This window comes from Neovison vison, chromosome 13, assembly GCF_020171115.1.
Source record: "Neovison vison isolate M4711 chromosome 13, ASM_NN_V1, whole genome shotgun sequence".
In the NCBI taxonomy this organism is placed as follows: domain Eukaryota; kingdom Metazoa; phylum Chordata; class Mammalia; order Carnivora; family Mustelidae; genus Neogale; species Neogale vison.
In genome coordinates this window covers 111,777,435-111,794,095 of record NC_058103.1, presented here as the reverse complement: position 1 = coordinate 111,794,095, position 16,661 = coordinate 111,777,435, and the positions used below count along the sequence as shown (strand labels likewise).

The 16,661-nt window shown below is 36.1% G+C and overlaps 1 protein-coding gene across 2 annotated transcripts in view; it reads left to right on the top strand.

Moving 5' to 3' along the window:
* The window catches only part of UNC13C (unc-13 homolog C), a 599,404-nt gene that overhangs the window by 210,309 nt on the left and 372,434 nt on the right, over positions 1–16,661 (top strand). For both annotated transcript variants that reach the window (XM_044230120.1, XM_044230119.1), the window contains exons 7-9: positions 5,970–6,048; positions 7,175–7,180; positions 8,317–8,388. In XM_044230120.1, the coding sequence (XP_044086055.1) occupies positions 5,970–6,048; positions 7,175–7,180; positions 8,317–8,388 (157 nt within the window). The remainder of the gene's footprint in view (positions 1–5,969; positions 6,049–7,174; positions 7,181–8,316; positions 8,389–16,661) is intronic.

The following is a 16,661-nucleotide window of genomic DNA, read 5'->3' as shown; positions in this document are numbered from 1 at the left end:
ACCAAAATCAGTATCTGCAGCAGAGCTGCCCACTTCTTGGAATAAAAGAAACAATAACGAAGGGCTATTTTATAAAATGCTAAATTGCCATTGCTCTTGATGGCTTACAAGACCATAATTTGGACACAGACCAAGACATTGACAGTTCTGTGTTGAAGAGTCATTTTAAGCAGCTGGACTCTGACTGAGAAACTTAAGGAATAATAATTTATTTTGTTTATATTTTTATTTTCATGTATAGAGAAATGATAATATGACACATCTGTGCCATAGATGAAGTCAGTTTAAGAGGGTCCTTTGAATAAATGCACAATTTAAATTCTACTTGCTAAGAAAACACAGTGTCAGAGATTAATTTGATTTTCCCTAACATATAAATATATAATGCTGCATCTTATGACAGATGGTGTGTTAATTGTGATGAAATATAGTATCAAAAAATCTTTAGAAATTGGTGATTAATTGGATGTGGGGAGTGAAACATCCAATTACACAGACACAAATACTCATTCAGTGTTGACAATAATAAAAATAAAAAGGTGAAAAAAGGAGAACAGAGAATATCCTGAATAATGGATTCTAATATGGAGCAGGTAAATATAGTTCATAATGATCATCAGGCTAATTGTTAAAATGTATGTAAAATATACGACTGTAATAAAAAAAAGTTACTGTATGTTTACCATTAAGTAACTAAATAAATACAAAGATTTGTTTTCTAAAAGTCTGAAAGAGGAGAGCTATATTATAGGAGAGGGATTTAGAGTGATTCATATTAATCTTTTACATTGCCTTAGTGTTCCATAATGCTAAAAAAGATTAATTACATAGCCCTGCTCAATAATTGTCTTGGAAACACAGAAATAAACAGAAGCACTGTGATCTGTTTGTATTTTATTTCTTTCTTAGGCTTATGGTCTTCAATTAATTTAATAACTCCTTTGCATATAAAGAAAGTCTACTAATTTTCTGATTTTTAATTTTTTTTAATTTTTTTTTAATTTTCTGATTTCTAATGACTATTAGATAGTCTATGAATATTGCCAATTAACCATCAGCTACACACTTATGGAAACAGCACACTTCTCAGAGTTCTTTTCCAATCAATGTATAGTCAGTGTATTGTCACCAATTTTGGATTAAGGTAATTATTAATATATTAAAATAAACCTTACGTCTTCTACCTTAGATATCAGATTGTTTAACAGTTATAGATTATATATCTTATAGATAATTTGTGTTGTGTTTGTTCTATAACAAGATGGTTAGCTGAAGAGTCAAAGTAAAATCTTCAATTTTATTAAACTCAGCAAACTTAATTATCCAAAGAACTAAGAAATAAAAGTATGAAAAATATGAACTATGTAATATAAGACATAATGAACTAGAATATATCACAATTTATGAAATTGTATCCATTTTTTCATTCTTTAAATTTTACCCTGTTTGTTTGTTTATTTATTTATTTATTTAAAGTGCACTTCACTTAAAATAGGCATAGAGCCTAACATAGGACGTGAACTCACAGCCTGGAGATCAAGACCTGAGTCAGATGCTTAACTGACTTAGCCACCGAGGCATCCATTTTCTCAGTTTGATTTGATGATTGACTTTCCAAATATTTCTGTAGATCTGATGTTTTCATCTCATTTGTAATGCCTATGGTCTAGGGAGAACTCTTTTTCCCTAGGGAGAACTCTTATATAGTTGAAGAGGAACTGCTTGGGGAGGATTGGGACTATTTTATTCAATGATACATTGTTTCTGATATGAAGATAATAGTGTCTTGGAATACAGTGAAAGCATTTCAAATAATGATAACAACTTTAGAGTAACTGGGATAGACATATCTTCCTAAAAAAGGAAAAATGTATGTATGTGTGCCTGTTACATGTGTGTTTATATATGCATATATGTTATACACATACATATGAACATACATACATATACATACATATGTACACACATGTGTATACACATACATACATACACATATACACATACACACACATAATAGGCATACATACATACATTTTTCCTTTTTTAGGGAGAATGAATGAAAGATGAAGTTTCAGGTAACACTGTCTTTCAGTGCAAATCAAGCCATGCCATAGACTTCTAGGCCTGGGTAAGTTGCTTTTGTTTCATTAAAAGTAAAATAGGAAAAAAAAAATAGGAAGGATTAGTTGTAATCCTCGGTTCATATTATTGTTCTAAATATGAAATGATCTAAGTGTATAAGCAGTAGGATATGATAAGCCCTAGAGTTTGGGTTCAAATCCAGATACTGCTATCTGTGATTTAGACTAATTATAAGAACGATTCTAAACAATTCATTCATCCATTTCCTCCTTGAATAAGTGTGCCTCTACTTTACTGATTTTTTTTTTTTTTTGAGAATAAAATGAGGACTATATGTAAAGTTTGATTCTATTTGTTAGCATTACATCTGGCTCCTGGTAAGTACCAAATAAATATTGATTGTTAGCTAGTTTGTGGTGGTTAGCAACGGCTTTTAATCAAATCACTTATACCAAAAAGGACTGAAATCAGACCAGTTCTTCCCTAGAATCAGATCTCACCCCTGGAGTTTTTTGTCTGCTGTTGCCTTTCTTGATGACTCTCCCTGAGCTTTTCATCCCTGAGCCTAGCTTGTTTCTTCTAGATTTTAACTGATCTCCTTGAACTTGACTTCTTGCCTAGAAGGTCAAAGACTTATTTATCTATTGATACTTCTGGTCTTCACTATTTTTTTAATTTAATTTCTCCCAGATGTCTCTTGGTTAGGAACACTTTCAATAAATATTACAAAAATGTTTTGCAGTTGTATGGACCCCTATAGTATTAACCAAGCACTTCTCCACTCTTGAGGTAAGGCCATTAGGGAAACATTTTCTAAAGCTCAGATCTGTAATGAAAGTTTTACTATTACTTGAGGCATAAACAAATGAAAAGTATATGTTTATACAAATGTCTTATAGTAATAATGAAAAGGAAAAGTATAAGAAACACAACATGATTTTGAATATTTTTAAGGCTGTGAAGATTAAGAGAATAATTTTATTGCATAGCAATTTTACAAATTACAAAATATGGATTTGATGAAATTAATGACAGACTCAGGACAGAGATAAATTTTGGATACAGGTCTTCTAACTTGGGGTCATTATTCTATAATGCTCAGGTTTGGCCTGGGTCCATGGCTTCCTCTGTTCTGATGAAACAAGCTAAGGAGTAAAGTGTAAGACCCAAGAAAGTACGTGTGTGTAATGGATTCCTGAATTAGTGAGTGTGTAAGTTTGCTCAAAATTCCAGGTGCTCTTAGGAATTTGAATTAAGTTTGTGAGAGGGAAAACAAATCATTAAAGAAAGTGATCCATCTATATACTACATTTTGTAGTTTATAAATCACTTTGTTAACCATTACCACAATTGAATACTGTTTTTTTTTACATAGTTATTAAAGTCACATTATTTAGCAGTCAAAACATTTCAGAAAATTCAAAGGCAGCTAGTTAGTATGATTGCCATATAGTGGCGGAAAGACATTTATTAATTACACTTTGTGTCATTATTAATTTTCTTCACAAGAAACCACTTGGAATCAGAGCCTTATATTGGAGCAAATGAAACTCAAAAGGTCCTTCTAGAAACCCACTAGCATAGCCCTTTTCCCATGAATGTGATGTTTGGGATGCAGCAGAATCAAGCATGAACTGGCAAGGAGAGGGAAAAACTATGCTTTCCATAAGAATAAGAGGAAAGCAAGAAGTTACACTGTTGGAGTAGCTGGCTCACATTCTTAAAATGGGTGTTGAAAAAAAGAGTTTCCCTTTTCCCCTACTTGATAGTGGTATTTCTTATAGTTCCTAAGGGCATAGTGCTAATGATTGTTTTTTGTGATCTCAGTCTTGATATTGGACTGTCATGACTACCACTGCCACTGACTCAGAGAGTGTCAGTTGGCTTTATTCAGGTTAATGATGGAAGCTGTGTGAACTTTTGTAGAGTCCGTGGTAGACAGGATCTCATTTCTTCTGTTGCTCTTTTCTCATCTGTCTTGATCTCTGCCCCACTGTTTTTTTTTTTTTTTAAGATTTTATTTATTTGTTTGACACAGAGAGAGAGAGAGAGAGAGAGAAAGAGATATCACAAGGAGGCAGAGAGGCAGGCAGAGGGGGGAAGAAGGCTTCCTGCTGAGCAGACAGCCTGATGTGGGGCTTGATCCTAGGACCCTGGGACCACGACCTGCCAAAGGCAGAGGCTTAACCCACTGAGCAACCCAGGCACCCCTCTCTGCCCCATTGTTACCCTTTTCCTGTGTTCTATGAGCTAACCTAAAGATAACTTCTTGTTAAAATTCATGAACTGAAGTATAATTTGTTCACCATTGACATCCTTCTTACACATGTGCAGTGGTTTTCCTTGTTCACATGTATTATTGGATTTGATCTTCCGTTTGAGTCATGCATGTTATAACATTACTATTTATTATCATTCTATCCTTACTAATACTTCTATTTCACATGAGTTGTATGATAATTTAGTGAATTATCCAATATCATCAAGCTAGTGACCAATGCAACTAGAAATATTAGAGTTAAGACCATGGCTGCTAAGAAAAATCCAATAAGGCAAAACCTCCTGAATTAAACTAAGCAGCAGGAGCAAAGGGGCCATCTCTGTGTCACAGAAAAACTGGACTGTGAGATGCTGTTGTGGCCTGTTACAGTAGCAGAGCTGTCTATCTAATACCCCAGACTTTCAATTGTGTGTTCCTAGTAAAAACAGTTGACCCTTAGCCAGAGTTAAGCAGGAGTTTTGTAGGTCAGATAAGCATAGGAGAAGCTGTTCATCAGTGACTTGAGCACCTTTTTGGTGATAGGAAATGACTAGCTCAGATCCAGCGAAAATCAAATTCAATGTATTGAACTCATTTTAATAAACAAAGATAAATATATTTTAAGATTATTTTAAATTGCAGAAACGGCGATGCTTAGTAGAAAAATGTTGGCTATTACTGAATTTATAACGTAGTGAGACTCCCCCCCCCTTTTTTTTTTCCACTGAGTATCAGTCCACAAAGGTAATTCTGGTTATTGATTTAATGAATATCATTCTTGATATTTTCTGTACATATGTAAACGCACACGGTATTCTATAAAATTTACTAATAGACAAACTTGGTTTGTTGGTTTTTTTTTTTTTCATTTAACATACTGTGAATATTTTTCATTTATACACATATATATTTAATTTACTTTGATTATTATGTTCCTTCCATTGGATAATATAATTCATTCAAGAAATATTTAGGTTACCCAACTTTTATTGCTATTACAAAAATAAATGTCACAGTGGATATCCTTGTACAATAAATCAATCTCTTATTGACATTTTTCCGTGGGATAAATTCAAGTAAGTGAAAATTCTGGTATAAGGGTTACCACATATATTTTACATGCAGCTATGGTTCTTTGAGATACCACTTTGGGGTTTAATCTGTGAAGATGTAAAATATCAAAAAAGAATGATACTTTTACAAATATAGGTAACTGTTTTACTATTGAGGACCAAACTTACACCTTACACTGACCATGGTTTCGTTCTCTCTCTTCTTGGAAATACAAAGTTTCATATAAGAAACCATTTTTTAAAATGTTCTCTGTGATATTGACAGAAAAACTGTATATCAAACCAAGCCAGGGATATTTTAAAGTTTTAATGTATAGAACTATCCAAGAATACAAGTGAGCACTTTGGTAGCTAGAGTCTTTCTCCTTTTTCCTGGGTGAAGTCTTAGAGACCGGATCGTTCTTATTTTGTGAACCAGTTGAAAAGCACGGTATACATTTCATCTTTTTCACAGCCTTTTTACCATGAATGGGGGATTTTTTTTTTTTTTTTTTTTTTTTTTTCCTTAAAGGAAGTCTGTTTCCCATTGGAATCATTCCTATTTTTCCTTTCAGGGCTGGCCGAGGACTTTATGGCATTGACAGTATGCCAGATCTCCGCAGGAAAAAGACTTTGCCTATTGTGCGAGATGTGGTAAGTCACTCCTGTTTCATTCTCTGATTGCATGTGTCCCCATTTTCTTCATTAGCTGTCATTTTGGCCTTCTCATTAAGTGCCTTGCCTGTATTTCATAGAATAAAATATATAAGATGCTGGATTCTACCAAGTATTGCATTTATCATTTCTTTAAAATCTTTTAGATGAATGAGATAACTCCAACCTTTTGACAGCTTTTTTTTTTTTTTTAAGCTTTCCTTCCCACCCACCCACACCCCCAGTGTGGGACTTGAACTTATGACCCCAAAATCAAGAGTTGCATGCTCTACCTACAGAGCCAGACAGATGCGCCTTGACAGTTTTTTATATTGGTTGAAATTACAAACTGAGTTAAAATGACACTGTAATTGAGCAGAAAGTCACACAGCATGCCAAGTGAGCTGCTGCAGCTGGGCTTTGATATGTACAATGTTGCAAATGACCACAAACTTAAGGCACACTTTCAGTCTTGATTGACTTCCTCACCTTAACCCAGTGAATTTTTCTACTTTAAAAAGCAGCAGATAACATTAACTAATTCTTTATTTTCTTAAAATCTAGTCACATTATTAAGTGATTCCGCTGTCTAAGGAAATCTGTGGCTCCCAAGTTATTTAAAACTTTATAAAGCCAGAACATAACTTTCAATAACAAACTCTCCTATAACAAAGGGACCACATGAAGATGCAAAGAATATAATGGTGTGCATTAGATTCTAAAAACAAATCACCTACCAGCATGTTTTTTATTATCTCAATTGTCTTCACATTTTTTCTGGAAGCATATTCTTAGTAGTTTATGACATAAAAAATTGTTTTATCCAAGAGAAATAGAGATTTCCCTTTTGCAACATTGTACACAATTTCTTATATCAGCAATTTTTAATTTTGCTATGAAAACCATCATGTGAAAACCATCACTTTGGCTTTAAATTAGGAAAGGTAAAATCGTGATTGGAAAGATACTGAAAAGCATGACGTGTCTGTACAGCTCATATTTCTGTCACTATAGTGCAAACATTATTTTAAAGTGTTATGTTTATTTTAACATCATTATACTCTTCTCACATTTCTTATTTCTAATTTTTTTATGCTTGGTTTCTTCTGACACTTGGAATATTCAGGCTATGGTAAGTGATTTTCAATTTAATATTTTTCGTACTTAATACACACTGCACTTATTCTTGGGATAAAAGAGGGCAAGATCGGGAAGTAAAAAAGAGACATAGGAATAAGAAATTTAGTTTCTCCAAGTATTTAACCTCCAGTTCAATTCTGAAAGATACACCAAATTATATATATGACAGGTGTCAAAACAGACTAAAATAGAATACAGACATAATTTTAAGGATAATAGTTGTCAGAGTTGGAAAATCGTCTTGGGTAAGTGCTTGGAGAGGTAATCCCTATATAGGTTTACACAGTCTCCACCCCACAGTCAGGGTGGAGATGAGTGGACAGTGACTCCCTCACTTAGCACTGTACTAAAGTTTTATCTAAGTTTATGGCTTTGTCCTCCATGGAGATAGATTTAAGACTGGGTACAGAATACCATTATGACTTCCATTTGCTCCTAGTGGAATAACATACTGAACATTCCCGTGTAAAACTTCTGATTCCAAAGTTCTTGACAGCACTGCTGAGTGCATTATATCACACCCATTTCAGGTAGGAGCAACGTAATGGCTCTATTTTATGGTGGGGGAACTAAAGGGACTTTTAATTAAAATCACTGTATTTAGCAGCATTGCATTAAGAAAACCAATCTGGGTATAATGCTTTTCAGTTCATAAAGTGAACACTTAGAAAAAATATCCTGGTTAGAGATGAAAGAATGTTCTGGGGGATTGTGAACAATTCAAGAATCATCTAACCTCAGTTGTGCTTCATGGCCATGACACAGAGCCTGTGGCTCTGTACCAGTGACCATGTTTTATGAAGGAATGTGATCATGATCACCTTGGGAAAAACAAAGTTACAGAAGCCTCCTGTTAGCCTGGAAACTTGGAGCTGCCTTTCTGGGCCTCAGTTTTGTCATCTGCAAAGTGTAGAGGTTGGGTTCAACAATAGAAAAGGACCTTTTCAGCTTTGATGTTCCACGATTCCACATTCTGGATGAACTTGCCGACTCTTCAAAATGGCAGGTCCCTGTTGGCTAAAACATGAGCAATGATCGTCTGTATTCTTACTTTTTCACATGCTGCTGAGCCGTGTGTTCATGGCAGCCACATCATGTGCCAATAACTCCTAATTCTGTTTATTTTAGACTCTGGCTGCCCGGAAATCTGGACTCTCCCTGGCTATGGTGATTAGGACATCACTAAACAATGAGGAACTGGTAGGTGCAGAGTCAATTACTATGTATTGATCATAGTCCAGTGGAGAGTGATTCTGATCAAGCCACTCAGTCATGATGTTGATCCCAAAATTCCAGAAATAACTGGGAACATGGGGAAAGTCTGACCCTAAACAAATTTCCTCAGGACCTCAGCTTCACTATTGTACAGATGATCCTCTGCTGATCCAATATCCATGTGCCTATCCATCTTTACAAATGCTAGTCCATCCTCACACATTTTATCTGTAATTCTCCCCCTGAGAAAAGTCCTACTATGATTCGTAAGGTTCAAGTTTTGCCTCCTTTCTGGGGCTGACCCCAGATGTCTTCCTCCTCTTCTGACTGAATTTTAAGTTTCCTCCTCTGGGCTCTTCTAGCCTTCTATCATGACCTCCATGGTGTAGTATGACATGAATGAAGGTTGCTTGGGGCGAGTCCCATCTGTACAGTTAAAACTAGCATTGTTCTACTTGGCAAATTTTCTAATTTCTCTGAGTCTGATTTCTCTCATCTGTCTAGTGAGGTCATAAGACAAATTATGAAGGGAGGGGAAATGTGTTTAACACTCGGCATAGCTTAGAGTATAGTAGAAAACAATAAATGCAAGGTGTTGGTTTTATTATTTTTGTAAGCAGTCAATTTTGTTATTTTGCATAAACCTTTCCTTCAGAGGCTGATATTCTTAAGTGTAACACCATATCTTGTTTGTTTTTCTTGGTAAATACTTTGATCCCTCTGCTTAGTCTGGTGTGAGGTAGATACTTTGAAAGAACCAACATGATTAGAAAATACAAGTAGGCTGCAGATATCTAGGTCAGGGATTCTTAAATTTGGTTCATTACAATCACCTGTGAGGGCTCTAAACCATGCAGATGCCTGAGTCTCACTCCTAGTCATTCTGATTTAATTGGCTTCAGATGTAGTCTGGGTACAAGGGTTTAAAAAAAAAAAGTTATCAGGCAATTCTAATTTGCAGTGGATATTGTGCCCTGGTAACTCCTTCCTTCCCAGCCACTCTACTGTGCTACAAATAGAGACAAGTTATGTGTCCTCCCTTAGGAGAACTCATATATACTCTACCTCTCCCAATTTTAGTGGCTTTATCTTTCCTGTAGAATAAAAATTTGCCAGTAATAATACTTGCTTTAAATTTCCATACACTTGGCATTTAACACCATTATTTATATGTATGTTTCATATTGTCTTCTTCCTGTCATTGTCTTCTTCCACCCAAAAGCAAAGCTTTCCTAGGTCTCTGTTAGCAAACGCCCCCAACTCCCCATGCACATCCATGCTACAGTATATGCCTATCTGAATATCTAGGTGCTACAGCAAGTTAAAACTTTTTCTGCTGTACCCAAGGATTAAAAAATGTGGCTTCTTTCCCAAGGGTCTTATCCTTATCTAGTAGCTTTACGATGCTATGTACTATTTGAGTAAAACTTGGATACAAGAGAAATTAAACATCCTCTGGCATATGAGAAACCCCCATAATGCTTGCCTATTCTTGAAGTATCTCGTCTTTTCTTTTGAAGGGGTAATCAAGGTTGAGGGTTTTTATGATTAAACTCCTATACTACTCCTTTTGAAAAAAAAATTAAAATACGATGTTTTTGGTCTGAGCCACAAATACTCATTCCTCTGAAAAGTTAATAGGAACAAGATGGAAATAAGAATTCTATTCCCTTTTCTGAGGCCCTGAACAGGGAGCATACTCTTTCTTTATGGTTAAATTAGTTATCGATCTACTTTTCATCCACTTAAAAATACATAGTATTTCTTTAGTTTCAGAAGACCTATGTAAAAGACTTTTCTGTGTGGGTGTTGGGTGGATCAATGGAGTCCTTCAATTCCCTCTAAAATTCATAAAGACCATTTCTCTGGGGCCCATGTCTCAAAAATTAAATGAAAGATGACTTCTGCACAACGGGCATATTAAATGTCACTGTTGACAAGCTGTCACATTAAGTCATTACATGGACAACTACGCAAATGCTGAAGCAAATAATGTCCACTTTTCCATGCTGGAAGTCTTCCCAGGCACCCTCAATGTGAAAGCATGAAATGTGTGTTTTTATATGAAGGAAAACGGCTTGGTCATGTGGAAAATATCAAATGGTAGCAAATCTATTTTAATTAAAGAGATATATGGTAAAATGTCCAGTCAGCTCTTGCACAGCAGGGCAGGGCTCTAAAGTCTGATGTAAGGTGACAGTGGGCTAGCAGACACTGCCTACAGTGATGCTCTGTGAACAGTGGGGGAAAATGCCAGGTAGCCCAGCCATCACGAGTTCCTCCTCACCCACCGGGAGCTACTGGGGCTGATTGGAAATCTCAGTCTAAAGAGCCCCTAAAGACCATAGTTTCTGAACATTTCTATCTGGCCTAATAGCTCAGGAAGGGGTAATGATCTAGTCCCCATATAATAGTAGTCTTCCTGACACTGTACTACCCAGCTTTGGGCTTGTTGCCACAAAGTGATAGTTTCCTACGTGTAGCCCCCAACAGAGGGGGCAATCCAAGGAGAACTGTTTAGTAAGTCAGATATAAACTAAGTGTGTACTGTGTCAGGCATTGTTTCAGATTCTGGAAATGAGACCTTGAACAACCCTGCTATAAATCCCTGCCATCATGAAGCTTGTAATATGGTCATAGGGGAGCTGAGCTAATATGTTTTGCATGCCGTATTGTTACAGGTCATAATGGAAGCTACTAATGTGGGAGTATTTAAACTGACAGTGTCAGATGAAGGTTATGTGAAACTCCAGTAGAGTGAGGAATGCAAATCACCAAGACTGAAAGGAATTCTAGAACCCCATTTATTCTATATAGTTAATTCATATCTAACTACCACGAGGGGCTGGTCTAAGGGCTTGCTTCCAGGAAGTGTCAATTCTCAATCAAGTTTAGTTTGTCAAGCAGAGTAGAGGTCCTCCTTCCAGTAACGAGATCAGGATCAGGCCTGATGAAAGGGACTTACAAGAACTATGTATGGGAATCATTAGATCAGACCTGGGCCCTGTTCCTAGCATAATCCTAGAAAGGTGATCTGGAAACAGGAAGCAGGCCAGCACACCTGTCTTGTGCCTGGGGTTCGGTCAGGAAGCTGCAGGCTCACAATATGCAGGCTCACAATATGCAGGTAGTCTGGACGTCTCTTCAGGAGCAAGAACTATGTCAAGCCACATAACTGAGAGTTAAAGTGATAAGGGCCTGAATCTGAATTTTGGCTCTACCTCTTATTACCTTTGAGAAGTCATTTCCTTTCAATACTTTTTGTGTCCCCGAGACTTGTTCATCTCATCTGTAAAATGAAAGTAATAATGCTTATCTCACAGTTTGTGAGAATCAAAAAGGAATGTGTCTCCCCAAACAGAGCAGGTGGTAGTCAAGAGAAGTTGGGGGAGGGAGTCGCAATGGGGTATCCAGAGCGGGGACTGAGTCCAGGGCCTCCCTGCCCCCTTTGCCACTGAGGGTCAGCTTCCAGTGTGTACTGGTGGGGGATCCTTCTATCCACACATTTAAATACTGTTGTCTTGCTTGCGAGTATTGTTCTTGGTCCTGTTTCTATCCTCCTTCAAGAGCACAGTCTGTCTCTTGAGATAGATGTAGGTCCAGCTTCACTGTTGACTAGTTGTGGGAACTTGGGCAAGTTACTGAAACTCTTGGCCTTGTAATTATGTAAGATTTTGCACCTCTGGCCTATGGTTTTCTGTGTCTTTGAGCAATTTTGGCATCAGTTAACTAGTTAAAATAAGTTGGGAAACTTTTCTTTTTATCACTTCACTGGAACAATTTGTGTAAAATAAATTGTTGCTATGCCTTGAAAGATGAGTACCTCTAAAACCATCTTGTAATTTTTTTGAGGGTGGTTATTTGGCTACCCTCAAATAATTCAATGATCCCATCCATGTTCTTTAAACATTTGTTTTTGAGTCAATTTTGATCATTTGTATTTTTTCCAGAACATTGTTTTCTTTTCCTAAAATTTCAAATTCCAAAAAATTGTTCATGATTTAAGAGTTTGTGCTGTTTTCATCTTGTCTGTTGGTCTTTCTTTCTCTCTTCTGGTCAGTACTCCAAGAGATGTCTCTGGTGTTTGTTGACTCCATATTGTTTTCTGTTTTATTTTTTTCTTATTTAGATTCATCTTCTGTCCTCTTTGTATTTATCCTGAAGATACTTTTCTAATATACTGAGTTGAATATATAGTTCACTAATGTTTATTAATTATTGAATATACACAAAAGAATATTTTACAACATAAGAAAAAATGCATGTACCTGTGTATCTATCACAGCTTTTCCTCTTTGAAAGAGGAAAATAATGATTTAATAAATGATGCAATTATTATTTTGACTCCTCAATTTAGAGTGTTTATTCTCCCAAAGACAAACCATATGACCTTTATTGTTGTTCCTACCTTGTATTCAAAGCACATAGACTGTATATTCAGTGATTAGCATTTAATTGACCATTTTATGGCTTCCATAATCAGTTTTGTAGATATACTATAGGAGCATTTTTTTGTTGGGTATATAAGATTTGGGACTTCTATATTCCCAATAAATTATTTCTTTCAACTTTGCTAATAATCTCATTAATTTCTTAAATGGATTTTTCTTAAACTTTTTTTTTTTAAGATTTTATTTATTTATTTGACAGAGATCACAAGTAGGCAGAGAGGCAGGTAGAGAGACCGATGCGGGACTCAATCCCAGGACCCTGGGATCATGACCTGAGTTGAAGGCAGAGCCTTTAACACACTGAGCCACCCAGGTGCCCTTAAATGGTTTTTCTTTAAAATATTTTCTCTATTCTACTAATACTGCTCTACCAAATTAATAAGGTCAATATTTCCTTGATAGAACTTTCTCTGGCCCCTTCTTTAATTCTTAATGTGTTTTATGTGTATCTTACATAGCTTTTTTTTTTCTTCTTCTTCTCCCCAGAGAGGGAGAGGAGGTGAAAAGGAGAGAGGGAGAGAAAAATCCCAAGCAGGCTCCATGCCCAGTACAGAGCCCAACCTGGGCCTAGATCTCACAGCCCTGAGATCTTTACCTGAGCCAAAATCAAGAGTCAGCCACTTCACAAACCAAACCACCCAGACACCCTGTGTATCTCACATAGTTTAACTTTATTTATTTTTTAATATTTTACTTATTTATTTGAGAGAGATGTGAGAGCAACCAAGCACGAGCAGGGGGAGGTGCAGAGGCACAGGGAGAAACAGACTCAGAGCAGGACCTGGGGATAATGACCAGAGCCCAAGGCAGACGCTCAACCCACTGAACCACCCAGGCATCCCTCTCATATAGCTTAATTTCAAATTCAGTCTGAGAATTTGCCTTTTTACGTGTGAATTCAGTCAATTTATACTTCCCAAAATGCATTTGAGCTTAGTTCTCTTACTTTTTAAAAGTCCTTCTTCCTTTCTTTTACAAGGTTCATTCATGCAGTTTGAGTTTTATGTTCCCTCTTCTTCAACAAATGGATTAAGCTGATCCCTACTGTTGATTTTAATGTGGATGTTCCCTAAATGTTTACTGAAAATACCGAAGTATAATTAACATCGTTATATTAGTTTCAGGTGTCTAGCACGGATTTGATAATTCTATGCATTATTCAGTACTTACCATGCTAAGTGCAGTCTCCATCTGTTCCCAAACATGCTATTGCAATTTATTGAATATATTCCCTATGCTGTATTTTTTTAAATCTCTGATATATTTATTGTAAACTGGAAGTTTGTATATCTTAATACCCTTAATCTGTTTCACCCATCCCTCCACTCACTTCCATTCTGGCAATCACCATTTTATTCTTTTTAAGGGTCTTGTTTGTTTGAATGTTCATTTGTTTTTCATTATTGTTTTTTTTAAAGTTTCTGTTTAAATTCCAGTTAACATGCAGTATGACTTTGGTTTCAGGTGTACAATACAGTGATTTAACACGTCCATGCAACACCCATGGCTCATTGCAGCAGCTGCCCTCCTTAATCCCTGTCACTTGTTTCCTCCTTCCCCCGCACCCCCCACCCCTGCCCTCTGGTAACTATCAGTTTGTTCTCTATAGTCAATAATCTTCTCTTGGTTTCTCTCTCTTTTTTTGTTCCTCTGCTTGCTTATTCCACATATGAGTGAAATTGTATGCTATTTGTCTTTCTTCAACTTATTTCACTTAGCCTAATGATGTTTAAGTCCTTTCTTTTGTCACAATTGGCTAGATCTCATTCTATTTTATGGACAAGTAATATTCCATTGTGGGGTGTGTGTGTGTGTGTGTGTGTGTGTACCACTTCTTCTTTGTCCATTCATCTATGGACGGACACATGGGTTGCTTTCATATCTTGACTATTTAAATAATGCTACAATAAGAATAAGGATATCTTTTCCCAATTAGCGTTCTCACTTTCTTTGTGTAAGCACTCAATATTGGAATGACTGGATTGTATGGTACTCCTATTTTTAATTTTTTGAGGAAATTCCATACTGTGTGCACAGTAGCTGCAGCAACTTACATTTCTACTAATAGTGAATGATGGTTCCCTTTCCCCAGATCCTTACCAGCACTTGCTATTTCTTGTTTTTGATACTAGCCATTTTGACTGGTGGAAGTGATATCTCATTGTAGTTTAGATTAGTATTCCCTGATGGATTGTGATGTTGGACATCTTTTCATGTGTCTGTTGGCCATCTGTATGTCTTTGGGAAAAAAATGTCTATTTAGATTTGTGGCTTATTTTTTAAATTTTGTTTTATTATTTTTTAAATATTTTATTTATTTATTTGACAGAGATCACAAATAGGCAGAGAGGCAGGCAGAGAGAGAGGTGGAAACAGGCTCCCTGCTGAGCAGAGAGCCCAATACAGGACCGGATTCCAGACCCCATGATCATGACCTGAGCCAAAGGCAGAGGCTTTAACCTACTGAGCCACCCAGGTGTCCCTAGTGTTGACATTATTCTTCTAACAGAGCATGATATACCTTTCCCATACCTTGCATCACCTTCAATTTCTTTCAACAACATCTTAACAGTTTTCAGAATATAGGCTTTTCACCTTCTTGGTTAAATTTATTCTTAGGTATTTTATTATTTCTGGTACAGTTGTTTTCTTGGTTGTTTTCTTAGTTTCTCTTTTTGCTACTTCATTATTAGTGTATAGAAACACAACAAAGTTCTGTTTATTAATTTTGTATCCTGTAACTTTTGCCAAATGATCAGTGCTAATAGTTTTGTGGTGGAGATGTTAGGGTTTTCTATATGCAGTATCATGGTATCTATAAACAGTGACAGTCTTATTTCTTCCTTACCAATCTGGATGCTTTTTATTTCCTTTTTTTCTTTTGTCTGATTGCTGCAGCTAGACCTTCCCGTACTATGTTAAATAAATGTGGCAAGAGTGGACCTCCTTGTTTTGTTCCTGATCTTAGAGGAAATGCTTTCAGTTTTCCACCATTGAGTATGATGTTAGCTGTGGGTTTTTCATATATGGCCTTTATTATATTGAGGTATGTTAAACCCACTTTGTTGAGAGTTTTTATCGTGAATGGATTTTATATTTTGTCAAATGCTTTTTATGCATCTGTTAAAATGATTACATGTATTTTTATTATTTCTCTTGTTAATGGGATTTATCACATTGATTTGTGAATATTAAACAACACTTGCATCCCTGGAGTAAATCATACTTGACCACTTGACCATGGGGCATGATTTTTAAAGACTGTATGTTGAATTCAGTTCGCTAAGATTTTGTTGAGGCCTTTATGTTCATGGGAGATACTGGCCTGCAATGCCCTTTTTTTGGTAGCATCTTTGTCTTTAAATTTTAGAGTTAATAATTCTGTCCTGAAAGAGAAAAACATGATCTAAAAATGCTTAACCTCTCATTACTACCCTCAATGCCCACATCAAGTAAAAGGCACATCTAAGTATCATGTCTGAAAGTTTGTAGCCCATGGAGTCTAACTGGATCCCAAACACAACCTTTGGGTTTCCACAGAATCAGCTTTCACAATTCGGGCAGTAAGTTCCTTTTCATCCCACAGGCACCTGGAGAATCTGTTCCTTTTGGGCTCTTTTACATATTAAAAATTTTTTCAATACTTCTGTAGTAGACTATATCAACTTAGTCTGCTGTGTTGCCAGATCAGATTTCCAACACGTAAAATAAATATATTAGTACTGCAAGAATACTATTGGTGGGATCAGTGAGGAAATGGAAAGAAATGGAAAGCAATTCAACCATTTTTGACATATGATTATGTAA